We start from the raw sequence: 22,575 nt of genomic DNA on the forward strand, positions 1-22,575 counted from the left end.
AGGAAAAGGCCATGACTGCACTGTCAAGAACCTTGAAGAACATAATAATACTGAAATGAAGCACTTTGCAAATAAAATATTTTCATTTCTGTATCATTTCTTGAGGAATTCACATGAAATATGTACTAAGTCAATATGTTGTTATGGAGTTACTGCACATCTCTATTAAGATATTTACAGAAATAAATCTTCAGCAGAAAAAAGTAGTCAGTGGATGGAAATATTTTGAATCTGGAATTTTTATTAATCCGCTAATTCCTCGGAAAGTATTTCAACTTTAAAACAAGTAAACTGAATTCATGTGTCCATGAAAAAGAAAAGCAATGCTTAAATTACATTAATATCCCTGCAAGAAATATAAAAAAATAGTTGAAGATGTAATATTTATGGCAAAGACTGTAATTGACTTTACAGATTTCTGGCATGATTTTGTTTAGCTAAAATGAGCATTTGAAATCATGAATTTTGAAATTACCCAAATCAAACAGTTCATTTCTGAATGGTAACATGAATTGGCTACAAGATAAAAGTTAACAGAAATATAATATTCCTGTTTTGCTAAACATCAAGGAAAAAAGAGAAGGATATAATTATGTTTATGGTGTTGCTACTGGGGAGATGATCCTGCAAATAAATTAAGCTGTATCCATTCTGATATAGAGAAAATTTACAACAGAATTTAGCAGCAACACTACAAGGTGATAAACAACCCCTTGTCATAGTAGCATTGCCTAACAGTACAAAGAAATGACATTAATATGAAGAAGAAAAGATTAGTGACTTACCAGTTGTGCAATGATCTGGAATTGCATCAGGCTTAGTATTTAATTATTTTTGGATGTCATGTGAAAGTTTCAAGAAATTGCATCAACTAATCAAAGGGAGCATTGAGAAGTTCACCATGAATTGGAGGAAACCAATAAAGAAGAGGGAAAAGCTTGGCATTTGTTTGGATTAAGTTTCAGACTTTGTGGTCTTCTTGTGCCTCACTTAGGAGTAACATAAATTATTATATTTCAAGGAAATTTCACATGCATGGTGTTCTCCAGGTTCCATATATCTGATAAATAGTTTTAAAACAACACTTCTAAGTTACATACAAATTATTTATTATTTGAGTGGTGTTCAGGACTAGCCTGTAATAGTGTTCTATTAATGTGCCAATGGTATGGCCAGTGTGGGTGTTATACCAGCTGGTCATGGGAGCAATATCAATGGATTTTTCACCTTGTTTGTGATAAGTTAAATGTCAGTATTCACATATACTACATCACTGTGTTAGTTTTATGAGCAATTGGTTGGCATTAAAAACAGTACATCAGAGTCTTAAAAAAACCTATAGATGCGTCTATATCAAGTAGCACAACTGGGATATGGTAGTCAGGTTTCACGATCTGAGCACATTTTCTATGAGGATCAATTTAAGCTCAGGTGAAAAAAGCCCTGCGATATCTCCTAGTATCATGTCGGACCTCCTTTTGTCCAGCGTAGTACAGCAACTCGATGTGGCATGGACTCAACAACCCATTGGAAGTCCTCAGCAAAAATACTGAGCCATGCTGTCTCTATAGCCATCCATAACTGTGAAAGTATTGCTGGTGCAGAATTTTTTTGCATGAACTGACTTCTCGATTATGTCCCATAAATGTCCTGAGTCCATAAACAAACTAATTTACTGGTTGTACAATAATAGACTATTACTAAATAAAATCAAAACTGCATGTAAGCTATTCAGTACCTCCAAAAATCACCCTTCCTCTATGTATCACATATTAATAAGTGATGCAGTATTAGAATAAGTCAAGGAAATATAAAATTTATTGAGAAATAGACAGATAATAAGTCAATAATTTACAATGGATTATTCACAGAGAAAAGCTGGTCAAAAGACAGCAGTGTCTGCCTCACTTTTCAAATTCCTAGGTCAGTCCTTTGATGTCGCAACACAAAAGACAGTTTATTTTTCATTACAACATTCAACTATCTATTATCACATCACAATCTGGAGGTCAGTATGTAGGAAAAACAGTGTGATGCAAAAGAGGCTCACAAAGGTAATGAAACAAGTATTTCCTCAAACACCCACTAAGCCAATATTCAGGGAATTAAAAATATCATCTATGCCCTGCATTTCTATATAAGAGACAGTGACATTTGTTAACAATATCCTCGATTTGCTTCGGACCAATAAGTCTATTTACAATGATAATATGCGTCCCACTCATCTTACAAGCCAAAGAGTAACCAGAAATATAGTTCGGGTAATAAATATAGGCAGTATATTCTGTAATAAATTACAGTAATACACTTACAAATAAAGTTAAGAACATTATACTACACACTTTTTTATTCAAGGTTCAAGGCCAGTTTTGCTGCCAGTTTGTGACTGCAGAGTGTTCTTTGTTAATACCAAATGAAGGATTTATGTTCTTCTGTCATTAGACCCTTTTTTTCTTCCTTTTGGCTGAGGAATTAGTCGACAAAAATTAGTAAAACTATTTCTGTTACATGTTGTATATCACTTTGTTTGCTTACAAAAGCTCACATCTGGTCATATTTGCTGATGGATTACATTGTTCTCATGTTTTCCACTTTTTAAGTTGGCATAATTAGTGCTGAGCAAATATGTGCTGAAAGCTACTTGTACGGAATAGTTGGTGTAAAATATAACCCAATCTTAGCATTTGTTTAGGAGAATGTGATGAACTTCAAAACATACACCCTAAAATTGGACAATAGACTATTAAAGCTAATTGTATAAAGCAGATGATCCTAGATTAGCACAAAATATGAACTGGTATCAAGCTGAACTTGGAAAGCAGTGTTGTATGAACGTTAATCTCAGATTATTATGCTGCAAACTATGATCAAATTTGAGTAGCAATATTTTGTTGGTCAAGTCAAGTTCAGTTGCAGTAATCAGTACACAAGCTAGTAGCACTACAAATGAACGGAATTGTTTTTGCAAAAATATAAATTCAAAAGAAGGAAACAATAAATAAGTTGTTCTTAATATTCCCATTCAGTATTCAGTTTATTCATCATTGACCATTTACAGCGAAATAGCTCTGAACATCAAATACACAATTAACAATAACTTTAAAGTAAAGTTTTTCCAATTTAATTCCTTTTCTTTTAGGAATATTCTTATATACTGCCAATGATTATTTCAAAATATTCTGTTATCTAATAAAATGGGTGTTTGAGTAACCAGTCATAAACCTTACATTTAAAAATATTACTGGTCAGTGACCGAGCAGATGCTGAAAGTTTATTGAATAGTTTTAAACTCATTATTTTGTGTGACTTTGCAGTCTTTGTGAGTCTGTGTCTTGGTATGTCAAAGTCCAGTGTGCCTCTGGTGTTGTGGGGATGTATGTTCTCTCTGGTCTCGAACTCATTTAAGTTGCTTTTGACATAAAGCAGTGCTGTGTATATGTATAGATTCACAACAGCTGATAACATGCACTTGGGCTCAACTTTGCTCAGTATTCTGATTACTTTTTTTTTGAATTTTCAGAATTTCAGTGACAAAGCAAGAATGTCCCCATAACAATATGCCGTAGCAAATGTGTGATTGAAACAGGCCAAAATATACCACCTTTAGATACTCATCAGTGACTACATCTGTCAGCCTCCAGATGAGATAATACACTCTTGTTATTCTCTTGCATATATGGCTAATGTGTTCCTCCCAGTTTAATTTTGAATCAATGTGGAATCCTAACAAATTTACTGATTTGCTTTCAACAGCTGTCGTTAAACCCAGAATTAGTTCTTGTGTTTTATCAGGATTACATAGGAGTTCATTAGAAGAAAACAAATTCATTACTAGTTCTAGTTTTTCCTGTGTTCCCTAATGCAGTTCTGTTGTGTCATGGTGTGTATTGAGCAATGTTGTGACATCTGCATAACACACGATTGAATTTGCTCCTACATGGTACGATATGTCATTAATTGCATTGATGAACAAATAAGGACCTAGAACCAAGCCCTGAGGCACTCCAGTCTGAACTTTCTTCAGTGAAGAGCAACTATTTTTAATGGATACAAACTGTCTCCTGTTATTTAAGTATAATTCAATTACATCTAAAGATGGTTTGTGTATGCCATAAAATTCCAGTTTTGCAAGTAGGGTGTTAGATGGTATGCAGACGAAGGCTTTGCTAAGATCACGAAGTTCAACTGATACTAGATCCTTATTTTCAAATGCAGTTAACACCTGGTTAACAACTTCAATGACAGCAGTAGTGGTATTTTTACCATGTTGATATGCAAACTGTCTGTTGGGGAGGAGACCATGCTTTTCAAAATAGTTATTTGGTTGACTGTACATTAGATATTCAAAAACTTTAGAGAAAATTGGGACAATAGAAACTGGTTGATAGTTTTGGGGCAGATGCTTATCTGCCTTTTTAAAGACTGGTATCACTTTAGCAGTTTTGAGCGCATCTGGGAAAACTCCAGATTCTAAACACATATTGAAAATGAAAGAAAGAGGTTGACAGATAAGGTGTATTTTTTTCCATTACATAGTAAGAAAACCAAGAACAGTCCATACTTTTGGAGTTGGTGAACCTTGCCACAGCTTTTACAATATCCTCTGGGGTGACAACATTCCAGTGGAAAGTATACCTTCTATGGGGCATAGCACCAAGATGATCTAGTGCACAAGTGCCATTTTGCTTGATTTAGTTTTTCAGCTCACTCACTGATGTTAGGAAGTAATTATTTACTTCTTCTGGGACCAGCATTGCATCATGTCTATGGGTTTGTGAGTTATATTGGTTGATGATATCACATGCTGCTTTACATTTGTTTGGAGCGCTTTCAATGTAATGTTCACATGCCTGTTTTTTGGCCAAGGATAGTTTGTCTTTGTAGATTTTTTTACATTCTAGATAAGCTCTATAAGAAGTATTATCTAGCTCAAGTCCTTGTTTACAAGAATTTTTATATATTCTGTACGGTCTGAGCATCTCCTCCCTAGTGAGAACTAGCTCATGTGTATACCATTTTAGCTGTTTGTTTTTCTGTTTATGCTTAGGGCTACTTTTGATTACTGGTGAGCAGGAGTCCCATAACTCAGGAAGTTGTTAAACACCATTTCACCAGCACCTTTCTCAGGTTGTGTGTTGTACACAAAGTATTAGATAATATCAGATAATCTGTCAATAAATAAATTAATATATTCATCTTTTTGTCCTCTTACCCATGTGGCATCAGACTTGATTTTGACTGATTTGTCTAATTTAAACAACTGATCACAGCAGAATGTTAAAATCGATGGTTCGTGATCAGCTAGGGCTCCACTGACAAGTCTGACATCATACATATCTCTAGAAAAATTTACTGTAATGTTATCTAAGCACGCATTATCCCGTGTTGGTGTGTAATTTTTACATTGTAAATTTAGTGATCTTAAGATATTAAAAAATGTTCTAGTAACAAGTTCATCACTGTTGGCCATTTCAATGTTGAAATCGCCACAAATAATTAGTTTTATTTTAGATTTTAGTATTCTCCTCATAAGCAGCTCAAATCTTTCGAAAAATGTATTTACATCTCCTCCTGGTGATCTATATAAGCTAACAATTATAGTATTCTTTGAGTTAAGTCTTATACAGCTAATTTCTCCATCTAGTTCTGCACAGTAAGAGCCAACATCTATTTTGGTAAACATTATAGTATCTTTAACAACATATTGCTAATGTTTGAATTTTTCTTTTTTTTCTTTTTGCTCTATACGTTAGGCTAAGAAGAATATCAACAATGAAGTAATGAATACAGATAAAAACTGCTCCCATAATATTTCATGGCGATGACTCATAATTACTGTGAAAAAGTTTAAAAGCATTTCAACGCACTTAGTGACCAAGTGAAGTGTGGAAATTCAAACTATTTCCAGTGAACAGATGTGTGTATGGATTTTGACAGTAGCCAGTAATGTATATGCATTAATGTATAGAAATGGTAACTCAATAAGCAATGTTATTTTGTTAACAAAGTCAAAAATGAAGTTTCTGTCAGTGGCTCATTTACATGTTGGACTCTGGTTTCTAAAGGCTTGTGATTCAATTGCAGGCTGGCCATGTTCTTTTTCCCCCATGTGGCACTTATCACTTCTTTTGAATCTGGCAGTGTTTGTCAGGGTGCCAAATTCTCAGCTGCACCATGGTTTGGAGTCCACATTAAACTGTAAACCCCCTTTATCTAGATGGGTAAGTCTGATCAGTCATCTTTGTGCCAACAGCTTCCTTACTGTTGAAGACTAATGGCTTTAAAATCTTTGAACTATTGAACTTGTGTTCACACAGACAGTTGCCTAAATCCATAGTCAACAATCTGTAATAAGTATGTATTCACCATGTCCAGCAAGTTTGTGGAAGACTTACGTGATTCCATGGTTGCCTACAGTTTGTGTTCACAGTCAAAATGTCTGCACCACATAATGGCCAACAGCAGGTGGCAGTGAATTATCAGCAGTCAAATGAGTATTCTCTAAGATACTGGCTACAAAGATAAATGTGACAAAACTAATTTTGAAAGCCACACTGCCTGAATATACCATTAGCATCCTGAGCATACCTGTATTTATTGCATTGCACTCTGTGTTCGTGAGCCTTAAGCACACAGAATTATATTGTTTCTTTGCATTTACTTTACAGATATCTGACTATTTCAGTCTTTTTCTGGCATACATAAGCTGTTTCTACTTCATTTCATCCCTCTTTACAACAAGGAACTTTTGTCAGAACATCCACTGTGATATAATTTGCTGATGTACAGTAAGTGGAATATCTGTGACTTGACCACTGACTTTAGTGTGTTCTTAGCTTCCAAGTAAAACAGACATTTACCTTATATTGTGTATATATTTGTATAATAAAGCATTATAATCATTCCATAGTGTGTCACACCTTCAGTAATAAATACTGTGAACCTACAGTACATGATAATGCCAGTTATCAAAGAGTGATAATCACATCACTGGCTAATTCAGTTATACTACCAACCATGTCTTACACTAATTTATTACATCAACATTGAACCTCATTCAGTTGATACAATATAGTGAATTTTTGAACTGGGTTCATTTTATGAATAACATCAAAAGTGATCCCCAGTTAATGACACTGAAGCAAAAGGCCATTAATAGCCTGGGATTAAATGAAAACAGTCCCTCATCTCCCCAGATTGACATCGTGTTGAACAATCCTGCCAGTATGTGTTGCACTGTAAATGAAGATTTCATGTTTTTACTTCTAGTGCAGTAAATAGTATGTTCTATTTATGATGGATGTATATAGATCTGTATATGGCAGGTAAATCAGGTGAGAGACTTCAGTTCATTGATGGAAAATGTCTACAAAATACTTGTTCAGCCCATCCTAGAACATTGCTGAAATGTATGGAACTCAAATCAAAAAGGACTAATGTGGGATATTGAATGTACATTGATAAGGGCGGTACAACTGGTTCCAGGCTTTTTGACCTGTGGAAGAGTGACACAGAGATACTGAAAATCTGAACTGGCGGGTGCATCAAGATACACACAAACTATCCTGAGAAAGGCTAATCAGAAAGTTTCCAAAACCAGCTTTAAATCATGACTCTTGGAATACACTACAACCTCTCACATATCACTCACACAGGAATCACGAGGGCAATATTGGACAAACTAAAGCATGCACCTGAATGGAATGAGAAGAAGCCTTAACAACTGGTACAATGCCAAGTACCCTCTGCCATGCATATCAAAGGAGTTTCCAGACTACAGATGTAGACATAGATAAAAACATATAAAGTAGATCTACTATATAAAATGGCTGTCTTTCAGTATCTACTCCAGTCACTACTATATAAAATTACACGCAGGCTGTGCAAAGAAAAAGTGTATACTGTTTTGATTATAAAGTAGTGCTGATTGGAGGTACGGTGTTTAGGAAAACGGAGACAGATGTCGGCCAGGTAGCTAAGTATACTACCTCCAATTTATGTTTTGTTGTTGTGTGATGGAGGAGGAAAAGTCGAGTGTGTCCATGTGCTTGACTGTTGGAGCTGGCCTATTCTGCAGCTAAGTAAGAGGATGTATGGAGACATAGGAGAGATAAGTTTGATGATTCTATTTAGGCACTGCTCAGTGAAGGTTCTCATTTGTCTTCGTTGTAGGACACTGACTAAACCACTGCCAATATAAAAGAACCAGCATAATTGATCACAAACAATATGTAAGGCAAACAAACCTAAATTGTGTAGCAATAGAAAAGACCACAGTAATTCTAATCGTCTTTGGCAGCATAAACTGTACATTCACTTTAGGAGTTTAGAACCAGTTCCGGAATGTGAATTCTGCAATGAAAAAAAGTGTAAGTTCTAGATTCCAGGAGGGCAAGATCCCTCCTTTCCCTCCTCTCTCTGTTCCTCCCCTCCCTGTGGATGCCTGTGGACTGGACTGTGCTAAATATGTTTCATAAGACCTACCTCTCCCTAGTAAGGAGACATTTGTTCCCTTTTTTCGGTTACTAGATGGAGCCACTCTTGTAACAAATGCTGAGTTAGGTACCAAGTGACACAAGTGGCCCCTTGGGGAGGCAAGCTGAGAGGGATGCGAAGCTGAGTAGCGCACCAGGGGGACCCAAGTAAAAGATCTGTATACAATGTGTATCACAAATAGTAGCGAAAACTAGCAGAGGTGAAAAAGTATCAACAAAAAGGGGGTAAAGAGGGGACCAGATGAAAAGCCACTTGTGAGGAAAAATGTTCTCATGTCAGCCCTGCATATTGTAATTAGTAATGAAAATTAACAAAGGTGAACATATAAGAGGTGGAGGGGAAGCATTAAATAATATTTCATTAGTGTGGAAAAATGTTATCAAACTGGCCCTGCTTGACATACCAAGTTAACTAATGCAATGAAATTGTAAAAAGTACATTTCACAATTGATATTTAATGTGTTATGGCTTTGCACTGATCAACAATAAAATAGCAAAAAAGGAATTGAAATGTTATTGCTAGCAATGCAACTTTTGACTGCCTTTTCCATGTTTTACTACTGCAGCCTGGTCCTATTTGAACTTGTTCAATGTCTTCAAGGCTTGGTATCAATCTATAATTTTTACCCTTTATACCTTTTTTCCATTACCAAATTGACTATCCCTTGCTGCATCAAGATATGATCAGCACCTCTCAATTATGATTTGATCTACACATCTGGTCTCCAGCATTATGTTGTAGCACAACATTTCCAACACTTCTGTTCTCTTCTGTCTAAACTGTAAACTGTTTATTGTGCAGTTCCTTAGATACCCTCAGGATGCTTAACAGATAAAATCAGAAAATACAAATGTAGCAAACTATGTAGGCAGAAGGGATACATGTGTCTAAAAATGAGACTGGCATCATACAAAAAGGGATTACTGAACTGTGTACTTTTTGCTATATTGTAAGCATGTGATAATGCCAACATATGGGCTAAGTAAGCAACAGTGAAGATTAAGGCAGATGGGGAGATGTCAGGTGGGGGAGGAGGCAAAGTTACATTTTTCCCTGGGAGACAAGGAACAGGGGGGGAGGGGGAGTTATTATTATTTAGCACATAGCAAAATACTCAACTGTTCACGTGATATCAGTTGCCCAAAACCCTATTTCGATCCTTAAACTGTATCTGAAATATGATGGGTGTTCTGACTTCTCACTCTACATCTATATGTCCACATAATTTAAGGATGTTTCAGGTCCAGAGAACACTGGTCTTCTGGTGTCAAAGTAAGTGTGGAAATGCTGGCTGTGAATTTGTATCAAAATACAAGAAACTACCATCTCCATTAAACGCAAGCTGTGTGAACAGTGAAATGGTTTGAAACATGGGCTTACCGACAGGTAGTGGGGGCTCAGGCTGCAGGGAGCGGCGGCAGGGCTGTCGCACAAGGTTGGGCTGCTTTCCGCTATCACCGTCAGCGCCTGCATCCTGCTCAGCCATGACGTGCAGTGCTGTGACGCAGATGGCAGCACCTGCCAACATGGTGGCCACCAGCAGCTCGGCCGTCGCCTCCACCGTGACACGCAGCATTGCCATGGCACCAGGGCTGTGCGTCATGCGCCGCAGCGCCAACAGTGGCAGTAGTGCCAACCATAGCACAGCATCACACACAGCAACCGGGTCTCGAGCACTCTTGGCACTGTACTCACAACAATACACTCATGTTGCAAGGAATTTTATAACAATATGTCTAGTACTCTGCACTGGCATGATCCCAGCAAATCTCTACACTAGGGTGACCAAATGTCTTTTATTTGATGGGATCATCCCTTATTTAGTTGAAGTGTCCTGTTGTCCTGACAAAATCTGTGAGGGACATATATCATCCTATTTTTCATTAACTGTTGTGTTTATTTTGAAATAACATGTTTTAACTAGTGTGCAGCACAACCAAATGGAGATTAAGGAAAAAAGAATAAGGAAAATACCCTTTTTGATGAACCCGAACTGAATGAGCATGGTTTTTGCAGTTCCTCAATTGATACTATGTAATGCTTTCACATGATGAGCACTTCATCACTTCTCCTTTCTTTGCGATTTGCCCATTGCTTCAGATCACCACATGTACGTTTACTCTGTTAGTGTCACAGATTACATTACTTGATGTGATAAATTGCAAAATTTTCACAGAAATGTCACAAAAAAAGTTGTGTTTACTTGCAAAATTAAAAACCAAATTTCCATTCTTAAATTAGAACAGTGAAGTGAAAAATTTGCATGTTGTATAAAAACACTTTTTCAACCAACCATGAGGTTGGTCTGATGTTGTGCAATACATTTTTTTGAAGAAACACAAGCTAGCTGTTTCAAGTACAATCTTGTCAGAAAGTGTTAGTTACAAAACGTGAGAATAGTTCGATTATGAATGATGAACTAAAGTGTCTTCGTGCTGAGGAATGTTTAGTAGCTTTCCACACAGTGAAACGTTACTGTTCCTTCAGTTCAAGGAACTGCACTGCTGCAGTCACCAGCATTCAATCATTTGAGATGAAATTCACCTACTCCAAAACAAAGTGAGTATTTATAATAGTATATGTGTTGGCTCCATATGCATTGCATCAAGTTTGTGAGGAGGTGAAAGATGAGAAGTACATTTCAGTGATTTTGATCACTTCTAACCACAAAAGTGTAAAACTGATACCAGTTATTGTTAGATATTTTGTACCAAGTAAGGGGATTCAAGTAACAGTGACTGATTTCCAGAATACTTAATGGCTAATGTTGTAACAATGGAAGTTCTTAATAAATTCCATCTAAATGATGAAATGCTTGTATTTTGTGGTAACAACTGCAATCACAAACTTTGTAGCTGCAGAAAGAAATGGACAAAACAATATTTTTACAGAACTTAAACCTTTGCTGAAAAGTAACATTTATGGTGTAGGTTATGCAGCACACACAGTGTGTAATGCAGTACAGTAATAAACTACTGTAAAGAAAATTTTCAGTATTTTCTCATTAACACTACATATGTATTGGCTGTTAACAGAATTATCAGTATTTACAAGGGAGTAAAACCTTACTTTTCCTGTCAAGAAGAATGTCCTACTATTTTAAATTCATTCTTTAGTGAACCTCAATCATTGTTTTTATTCAGGGCCAATTCAAAATGCTTTCCTCAACAACGAAAACTATTGAAACAGGAGATATATCGGTAAATGAAGTTCTGGAGGTGTTAACTATGTTGATAATGAACGTGAAGATCAGGAAGGACAAAAATGTTAAAAATATGAAAATTCAGTCTCCAGTAAGAACAGTGCAAGAAGGTGACTTACTGAAAGATTCTGATTTGATTTCTTGGATGTTTCAGGTTAATTTTATGACATTAACTGACTATATTGAAGTATAGGCTAACCAATCTCATGTGCTGAAAGCATTTAGCTGGGTTTACTCAAATATCTTCTTTTATTCAAGTTCAGAAAAGTTTTAAAAATTCGGCAGAGTTCGATGAAAAACTTCTGAAAGAAATATATGAAGACGACCTTTTTGAGGAATCAGACCATGATAAAATGTATCTGAAATGAAAAACCAGATTTAAAAACAACAATGTAGGAAAAGATAGATTGTTACTTACCATAAAGAAGACACGTTAAGATGCAGACAGGCACATTTAAAAGACACTTATATAAAGCATTCAGCCACAACCTTAATCAGCAAAAGAGAAACACACTACGTGCATATCCACAAACAAGAACACCTCATGCACACATGACTGCAAACTCTACAGCATGGGCCAGAATACAATTATCACATGGGATGCAAGTAGCTGTTTGGAGGAGTCAGGGAATGAGAAGGGACAGTAGTGTATGGGTGGGGGTAGAGATTAACACTGTCTGACAGTGTGTGCTGGGACTAGAATGCCAACAGGCTTTGAGGCAAGCAGGCAGGCAGGGAAGTGGGGAAAAATTTCATTTCCATTCCACAAGTCTTTATAAAATTTCATATCACTTGGTCCAAGGCAAATGACTTTGTTAATTCACATGTTAGTGTGTAATTTATATGATCTGTAAACTGTATGTGTGTGACTAGGCCTGGAACTGTTAATCGAGCATAGATTTGAACAGATGGCACTCTCATCAGTGTGGGAATGGTTTCAGCAGTGTTTCACAGCCCCTGAAATAAATCTTATCACTTCCTAAGTGTGAATGCATACCTCTATGCTACACTATGTACACTGAGTGCTTGGATCTGGAATTCTTTTCTAGGAAGCAAAAGAACATAATTTGAACACATTTTAAACTAAAGAGGGTCATAAGCAGGCTAAACAAAAATAGAAATTGTCCTCATTGTAAAGATCTGTTCAAAACACTTGGGATTTTAAATACACCATATGAATACCTTTATCAGTCAACCAGTTAATGCACAAATAAAATAACCTTGACACTTTAACAAACGGCTCTGTTTATAATCACAGAACAAGATCTAAATGGACATTACTTTTACCAAGAAGGTACAAACATAGAAAAAATAGCTTTTTCTGTAAAGGAATAAAATTATACAGGAATTGCCTATGAAGATTAAAATATTACTAAAAAAAGTTATTTAAAATGTGTTAATTACCTATTAAGTAATACATTCTGTAAAGTGAAGGATTACTTAGATAACACTGAGTAAGGTTTGCAGAAAAATTTAGCAGAAATAATTCGTAATAAAACATCTGTTACATATCATCACACTTGTGCAATATTAACCTCACACCTAACCTCTACTATGGATAATACTAAGATCTTATTCTCTTTGTGGGAATTTCACCCACTATGGAAGGAAACAGCATCAGTTTTTTCAAGCAAGCAATTGGGAAGTAGTGGTACACAAAATGGAAACCAAACATAATCTTGGAGCTAATGTAAACTGATAGTCTGTGTGTAGTGTCAGCAGTGATTGGTACTGAGCAATGAGTAAACTGTGAACTGCTAGGTATTTGCATTATGGAACAATCTCTGTACAAGACTGTATAGACAAGAGAGTTTTGTATACTTCAGATAAACTGAACACAGTTGCACTGTTTTAAACAGAGTGGGCCTGTATTCGGGAGACTTTCTGGTCTAGGTTTTCTTTGGTCCCCTAAATTTCTTCTGGCAAATATCAGGATATACCTGCTAAATGGCCATGTCCTACTACAAGTCCTCTGTCTGTGAAGATAGACTTGTAAGTATGTAAATGTCTGTATACATGAATTATGGTTTTTGAGCTTTAGCATGTCAGCTGCCATGAGGGCACAGACTTCCACGGCACAGTCTCAAGCCTCATGCCGTGGCATGACCTGGCAGTGAGACATCCACCACTCTGCGCCCAGCATTAAATGTGCCATGCAAATGTTGAGTGTTTGTAAAAGTGATTCATGACTGAATATGACAACAACAACAACTACTACTGCTGCTGCTGCTGTTAGTACTGCTAGCCATTTGCCACTGCACATGAACATCTTCTATCCATGCACTGATATAATGACAATATTGTGTCCACTGATACTGAGGAGGAATAGTGGTATGAGAATAATTACTAGTAATTGCATAGCACCGACCTTTCCAGTTGCATAAGAGAAGGAGCTGTTGGGCCTATGCTGAAGCCATCTGTATGAAACATTAATTATTTACTGCTGGTTCATTATTCTAGAATAATTTGAGTTTGGATTCATTAAAAACCATCCTTTTTGGGTGCTACAATTGTCAAAGTTTTTGTGTATTCCTAGGACATATTGCTTGGATACTCACAATTTCTTTATGGACTGCACCACTGGGGCAACAGCATTCTTCATCCTTGCCCAGCGCAAACTGTAACATCAACGTAATGGTCTATCAAGGTGGTCCTCAGGATACACTACAACAACTACACTAATTCTGTACCCTTACAATTATCACAGTGAACCTATTGATAAATCACAAGCTTTTTTCAATGCTCACATTTCAGTGACCAAAAAATCTGGGAATCATTGAGCAAGCTAAAATGTCATTGCATGACAATTAAATAGCAGTTAATAGCAAAAACATGATAATAAATTTCAAATGTGTTCAGAATTAAGGATCTTAAATACATTCACAATCAATCATCAGCATAAAACAGCAGTACCAGGTTTTTCCCGTAGAAGATACATAGGTCTGAACAGCTCTCCCATAAATCATATCCGCTAAGAAATTGGATGAGACATTCAAAACAACACTTTGATGCTTGCTTTTTTTTTTTTTAGATATAGACTTTTCAGTGATTTATACTCACTTCTTCTAATATTGTCAAAGTTCCCTGGTTGATACACATACATTTTCTCTTTTTTAAAAAAACTGAGTAATGTTGGCCTTACATCAAATTGCCTTATACACCAATAATGTTGAATTGCGACATCGAACAGAGCTCTCGTTGTCTCAAATCTTGCTACACGTCTCAACATAGTTTTTTAACGTTGTACAGCCTTTTCCCATCAATCAAGCTTTATATCAAGCCTCTTCATTATCTGTATTCGATTTTGTGGCAAAAACATAGATTTTCAATTATCTTTCTGTTTTAATTTTGTAAGCTAGCTGCCACGTTTTATTTTTCTTCAGAGAATTCACTTCTTTTTCCACATCTTTCTTCTGTCCTTCAGAATTTTCTGACTGCATTGCTTCTTTATAACTCCTTGATGTCTCACAAAGAAGACTTATTCTCGGTTTATGGGCTGAATCTGCACAGTAACACGAAGGTTTCTTCAGATTTTGTCATTCAAGTAAATTGTGGCTTCCTTTGTCTTCATTTCTTTCTTCCAAGTTGCCCTCAACTTGTATCTCAGCATCATGCCAATGGCTGCTAAAGTGCGCATCATATACGACGACGTCCGAGTTTAGGTTCGTTCTGCGCATATGATGTCACAAAACACAGTCAGCCAATAACAGAGAACGACATTGCCAGAGCTCGACTGCAGTGCAGAGCACGCACGAGTGTCATCAGTTTTAGAAACGTTCAGTCATAAATAAAGTAATTGAACTAAAGCAATGTCTCGATAGCAGACTTTCTATAAAAGAAAGTTTGGAAAAGGCATTCTTTATACCAACTGCTTCATATTCTATTAATTAATTAAACCAAACAAGCAATAAGCCTCCTAATTCAGGCGATAGCAAGGAAATTCATTATCACTCGCCGCTTTTTCGCAATAAAGAACAGCGGTAATTGTTTATTTCCCATTGTACTTCGACGAAACGTAAGTAAATCATAGTCATACCAACAGTGTTTGTAGGTATTTTGCGCGATTCTTTAAAGAACTCCAGGAACTCTGTTCAATGATGAGCTGCATTACTGTAATGGTTATGGTGTTTGGCTGCTACATAAAAAGGTTCCGAGTTCAAATCTTGTTTGATGGATGATGCTTTCTTTATGTAAAAACAATATCAAAGTGTCTTACTTCATGAATTTTATTCGTTTGAATGTAATTTTTTGAAATTTCTAGTGGCAACTAAAATCTACCATACGGAAAGTATACGCTGTGAAACTTTTACCTCTGCAAGCTCTTCAAAATTTCGTGCAATGGTTTACTACATTTAATGCTGCACAATAACTGCGTTGAACTGTGGGAAGGTATCAGTCAAGAAGATGTCTAAAAATCAAATTTTTGGGGCAAATAGTTTTTCTGAAATCGAATGATAAGTGTGTCAAAGCAGTCGGAAAACCATGTGTCTGCACAGGCTAGCAGTGCAGTGATGACAAATCGCGTACAGCGCGGAATGCGGGGAGCACGTCTCTGAAGCAGCGAGATGGTTAATGCGGCCGTGGTGGCTTTACTTCATAAATTGCGCGCTCCCCCCTAACGTAAGTTTGCAAACTATACCATACTATGGCACTGCTTCTCTTGGCGCGTGCAACTGGCAACGCAGCAGTCTCCCGCGTCTGGGCGAGCATGTGCGAGCCGCCAAGATAAAAGAATTGAACTATAACCCTTTCATGATTCATCACTTACAATTATGTCTTGGTTCAGCTTTCGCAAGATGGCGGCGAGTGTAAAAGAAATTCGTGTAAATTGTAAGGACGAGATCTCGAAGCTAAATGAACGAATATCCAGTTTACAAATTATAATCGGTGCTCTAAAGCTGGACGTAAAGAAACTTCATGCGGAAAAATGTGAGTCGCTGAAGAAGCAAGAAGACGCGAACTCTGCAAACAATAACGAGAGAAAGCTGAACTCAGAAATTACAAACCCAAAATAGCAGTGAAACTTCAGTATGTATAAACAGTGAAACTTTAATGCATAAAAACTGCACTCAGAAAGTACAATCTCAAAGCAGCACTGAAACTTCAATGTGTATAAACAGTGAAACTTTAATGCATAAAAACTGTCAAACTAGAACGTATAACGACCTTGTGGGAATATTCACTACTGGAGATTAAATGAACACGACAGCCGAAGTCAAAAAGTCACGAAATGAACCACAAAAAGTAAAAAAAACCGCTGCTCGATGAACTTCCGATTGCTAACATTGTAAAACACGGAAAATGTGTGTGTGTTAGGCGATAGCCACTGCCGTGGAATTGCCGCAGTGCTGACGGAAAAATACAATTACAGGGCAAACGGTTTCGTGACGCCTGGTGCTCCATTAAGTGAACTGAAAAATCTAACAAAATTACGTGAAGTAACTAGTTTGTGTAAGGATGACTTTGTTGTATTGCTGGGAGGATCAAATGTATATAGAAATTAGTCGTTCAAGGCTAGCACAGAACTGAGAAAATGCCTCAATAATTTATCTCACACGAATGTACTCGTTGTAAATATCCCGCATCGTCACGATTTACCGAGGTGGTCGTGTGTAAACAATGAAATTCATGCCGCAAACAAGAGTTTCAGTGAAATATGTACCACTTCGTAAATGCAGACGTTATTGACATAAACGGCTTGGAGCGAAGGCTCCATACAGTTCACGGTCTTCATTTGAATGCAGTAAGAAAGGAGGTACTTTTTTACTCGTATTTCGCGGTGCAATGTAGTACCCAGGACAAGTGGAAATCGATCGCAAGTAACAAAGCGTTCTTTTCATGCACAGAATAAAATATCCATCAATAAGTGTCAAATCACGAAATGGTTTAAAACCAATATGCCAGAAAGTAACATTCAAGCTGGGAAAAAAACTCAAATTACGAAATGATTCAAGCCAAAAAGAAATGAAGCACAAATTTTGCCAACTCCAAAAATACTGGAATACAAACAAACTGCTGTATGTGTGTCTTCCAGAACAAGGAAAGCTCCAGAGAGGAACAGTGATTTTTTATGGTTGGCACCAGGGAAATCACTTCAGCACCATCCAGATCCAGTGCCATCAAGAATGTAACTATGGATGTAACTACACAATATCAAAGTGACAAAGAAATGTACAAGCTAAGTGAGCAAGCTGATGGGCTGCTACAGAAGAATCCAGGCCTACCTGTTTGTGAGTATGGCTCATTATTAAATATTAGGTCTTTAAAAAATAAAATTGATGATCTTAGTAGTAACTATATAATGCATTGTAATATAAATGGTTTAAGTGCTGAATACTCATGTGACAGAAGCTCTAAGTTAGGTGAGCTACAATTTTTTTATCTGAATTTCTAAATGTTAAAGTAATTTGTTTAAATGAACACTGGCTTAGTAGTGATATCATAAAAATATTAAATAAAATTGAAAACTTCAAGGTAGCTACCAGCTTTTGTAGGATAAATAAGTCACGAGGAGGTCTATGCATACTCATTCATTCTGATTTAGATTACCATGTAAGATGTGACTTCAATTGTTTTAATGAAGGGTGTATTTTTGAGGGTTGCTGTGTTGAGTTAAAGGACTTAAATGTTGTTATAATATCAATTTATAGAATCCCAGGGAAGGTGAAACTGAGCGTTTCCTATGTAAATTTCAGAGTTTGTTAGAATACCTCAGTAAAGAAAAAGAGGAAAAAAAATGTAGTTGCTGCTGATTTCAACATCAATATGTTGATGAAACATGCGAGGTATCAAAATTTACAGACTTAATACAAAAATATGGCTTGAAATTAAATTTTTCTGAATCTACAAGAGAAAATGCTCAGTCAGCTACACACATTGACAATATTTTAATGAATTACATATTTGAAGATGGATATACATTTTGTCTAGATCTAGGAATTTCTGATCATTATTCGTTGAGCTAGCCTGAGTAGGTAGAGAATTCCTATGTAAAAAAGCTCATGTAAAAAGGATCTTCAACCAAGAAACTTTGACTCTATTCCATGTTAAGCTGAAGGAGACAGAATGGCACTTTTATAAAAATATTTCATGCACAGCAAATTTTGAAGCAATTCTAAGGGATTTTATTAATGTTTTCAATGACATGTTTCTACAAAAAACTTATTTTAATACATTTAAGAAAGCTGTCAAAGCAGCAAAGCAAATGACAAATAATAAATTAATCTTAAAACATGAGAATAAATCAAAGGGAGCGTGGTCAGTTGTAAAACACGAGTTAGGTATGAAAGCCTCTAGAAATGGAATTAGTACAATTACGCTTGAAGATGAGATCATTGTAAATCCAGCTCAAAGTTCAGAATGCTTCAATGGGTTCTTCATTAATGTAGTGAAACCAGAGGTTAATGTTGCAGATTATGAGAACAATGTGTGTCCCTTTGTACTAAATCATAATTCAGAATGCCTCACAAAATTCAAAACAGTTTCAACAATAGATGTATAAAATCATATTAAAACTAAAAAATTCTGCAGGTTGGGATGGAATACCAGCAAAAGTCCTTAAATTTGTGTGTAAAATAATAGGATACCCACTATCTAAAATAATAAACCAATCCTTTGAACAAGGAAGCTTCCCAGAGGTGCTGAAGTATGCAGGAGTAACACAGTTGCTCAAAAAATGGTAAAGAGAGGATAGGTGGCATTATCGTCCCATCTACCTCCTTCCAGTCCTATCAAAAATCTTTGAAAATGATGCTGCTACGCAGATTCGAAATTTTATGGAGAAATATGATATTATTACAGAAAACAAAATTGGTTTCCAGCGTGGCAAAAGTCCTATTGATGCAATTAACAAGTTTATCAACAAGATCAGCACATCATTAGACAACAATAATAAAGTTGCAGGAATCTTTTGTGATCTCACAAAAGCCTTTGACTCTATAAATCATGCACTGTTCATCTATAAGCTTGACAAGTATGGGATCAAGGGTAATGTTCTAAATTGGCTTACTTCATACTTATCAAATAGGAAACAAAGAGTGATTGTCTCATCAAATGTAGCAAATTACTATTCAAAATGAAAAACAGTAGCCCAAGGTGTCCCTCAAGGCCCGATTCTAGGACCTATTTTGTTTTTGTTCTATGTTAATGATATACTGAACAATATAAATGCTCCATCGATTTCGTTTGCAGATGACACATCTGTATTAATTGAAAACCAGGAGCCAGAAAACATCCCTCTGTACATAATAAACACAATGAACAAACTAGAAACATGGTTCCAACTGAATGGATTAAGATTGAACATCCACAAAACACGTATGGTCCAATTCAGAAGAAAACATTTAAAGCCCCAAGAAATTAAAATAAGTCATAAAAATCTCGAAATAGAAGAAGTGGATTCTGTGAAGTTTTTAGGGTTAAACCTAGATGAAAATTTAAATTGGAATAAATATGTTGACTACCTGTTAAACAAATTATGTAGCTATGCAAATATTAGCTGGTGAAACAGACATGAATACAAGGAAAATTGCATACCACAGCTACTTTCAATCAGTTGTAAAGTATGGTATAATTTTTTGGGGAAATTCAAGCAATATATTGCGCATACTTAAGTTACAGAAAAGAATAATAAGGAACATGTGTACTGCCCAATCATGGACATCATGTCATCTACTATTTGAAAAACAACAGTTATTAACAGTTCCCTTCTTATATATCTGTGATGATATCATCTTTCTACACAGCAATTTAGAGTTATTCGAGAAAAACTCTTTCACTCACACGTATAACACGAGAAACAAAGACAATTTCACGCTTCCCTACTCATTGCTTAAACCTATATGTGCAGTCTCCTCTGTATATGGCAATGAAAATTCATAACAAGCTAAAAGGAAAGAATGTTCTCAGTATGAACTTAGAGACACTCAAAAGAAAGCTATATGATATACTTGTCAAACGCTGCTACTACACTGTTGAGGAGTTCATGAAGGATGAACTGAACATTTGAACAGGATAAATTTACATATAGTCTTGTGTGTAAATGTAGCTGTCCTTCACAATAGGGAGGAAAGAAAAATAAAAGTTTATATTAATGTTAAAATTCTTTGTACCAATTAGGCCTAAGTTGTGTTATCCATTTTTTTATGTGTACTCCTGTACACTAATCATATGATTAGAAATTGTATGTTTTGATACAAATAAAACACTGTTCACTATACAATTCTGCTGCCTTTTCCTTTTCCTCTACATCTCTACATAAGGCATAGCAACTCTTTGAGTCCCTTGAGTAAGTGGTTTCTGTAGTTGTTTGCAGTTGGATTTTACTTACACACACACACACACACACACACACACACACACACACACACACATGCACCTTTTTTTCAGGAAAATAAACATGGTTCCGACAATCAGCATAATCAACCATGAAATACCCTCATACTTCAAGAAGAATATAATAATTCCAATCCCAAAGAAAGCAGGTGTTGACAGATGTGAAAATTACTGAAATATCAGTTTAATAAGTCACAGCTGCAAAATACTAACGCGAATTATTTACAGACAAATGGAAAAACTAGTAGAAGCAGACCTTGGGGAAGATCAGTTTTGATTCCATAGAAATGTTGAAACACGAGAGGCAACACTGACCTTATTACTTATCTTAGAAGCTAGATTAAGGAAGGGCAAACCTACGTTTCTAGGATTTGTAGACTTAGAGAAAGCTTTTGACAATGTTGACTGGAATACTCTCTTTCAAATTCTGAAGGTGGGAGGGGTAAAATACAGGGAGCGAAAGGCTATTTACAATTTGTACAGAAACCAGATGGCAGTTATAAGAGTCGAGTGATATGAAAGGGAAGCAGTGGTTGGGTAGGGAGTGAGACAGGGTTGTAGTCTCTCCCTGATGTTATTCAATTTGTATATTGAGCAAGCAGTAAAGGAAACAAAAGAAAAATTTGGAGTAGGTATTAAAATCCATGGAGAAGAAATAAAAACTTTGAGGTTCGCCGATGACATCGTAATTCTGTCAGAGACGGCAAATGACTTGGAAGAACAGTTGAATGGAATGGACAGTGTCTTGAAAGGAGGATATAAGATGAACATCAACAAAAGCATAACGAGGATAATGGAATGTAGTCGAATTAAGTCGGGTGATGCTGAGGGAATTAGATAAGGAAATGAGACACTTAAAGTAATAAAGGAGTTTTGCTATGTGGGGAGCAAAATAACTGATGATGGTCGAAGTAGAGAGAATATAAAATGTAGACTGTCACTGGCAAAGAAATCGTTTCTGAAGAATAGAAATTTGTTAACATCGAGTATAGATTTAAGTGTCACAAAGTCATTTATGAAAGTATTTGTATGGAGTGTAGCCATGTGTGGAAATGAAACATGGACGATAAATAGTTTGGACAAGAAGAGAATAGAAGCTTTCGAAATGTGGTGCTACAGAAGAATGCTGAAGATTAGATGGGTAGATCACATAACTAATGAGGAAGTATTGAATAGGATTGGGGAGAAGAGAAGTTTGTGGCACAACTTGACCAGAAGAAGGGATCGGTTGGTAGGACATGTTCTGAGGCATCAGGGAATCACCAATTTCGTATTGGAGGGCAGCGTAGAGGGTAAAAATCGTAGAGGGAAACCAAGAGATGACTACACTAAGCAGATTCAGAAGGATGTGGGTTGCAGTGGGTTCTGGGATATGAAGAAGCTTGCACAGGATAGAGTAGCATGGAGAGCTTCATCAAACCAGTCTCAGGACTGAAGACCACAACAGCAACAACATCGTTTTGAATTTTTGGCATCAAACTGCTATCGTTTTTCTGTGGGAATCCACAGGCATGCTCGTTGCATTCCGTTCCATATACCACCA

The 22,575-nt window shown here is 36.3% G+C and overlaps 1 protein-coding gene across 1 annotated transcript in view; it reads right to left on the bottom strand.

The window, feature by feature from the left end:
- Positions 1–22,575, bottom strand: part of LOC126365892 (uncharacterized) — an 84,555-nt gene that overhangs the window by 20,150 nt on the left and 41,830 nt on the right. Inside the window, exons 2-3 of the mRNA XM_050008608.1 lie at positions 14,258–14,317; positions 9,878–10,182 (exon numbers count right to left, since the gene is read on the bottom strand). Coding sequence (XP_049864565.1) covers positions 9,878–10,182; positions 14,258–14,317 — 365 coding nt within the window. The remainder of the gene's footprint in view (positions 1–9,877; positions 10,183–14,257; positions 14,318–22,575) is intronic.

The sequence above is a fragment of the Schistocerca gregaria genome, chromosome 4 (assembly GCF_023897955.1).
Source record: "Schistocerca gregaria isolate iqSchGreg1 chromosome 4, iqSchGreg1.2, whole genome shotgun sequence".
Classification (NCBI taxonomy): domain Eukaryota; kingdom Metazoa; phylum Arthropoda; class Insecta; order Orthoptera; family Acrididae; genus Schistocerca; species Schistocerca gregaria.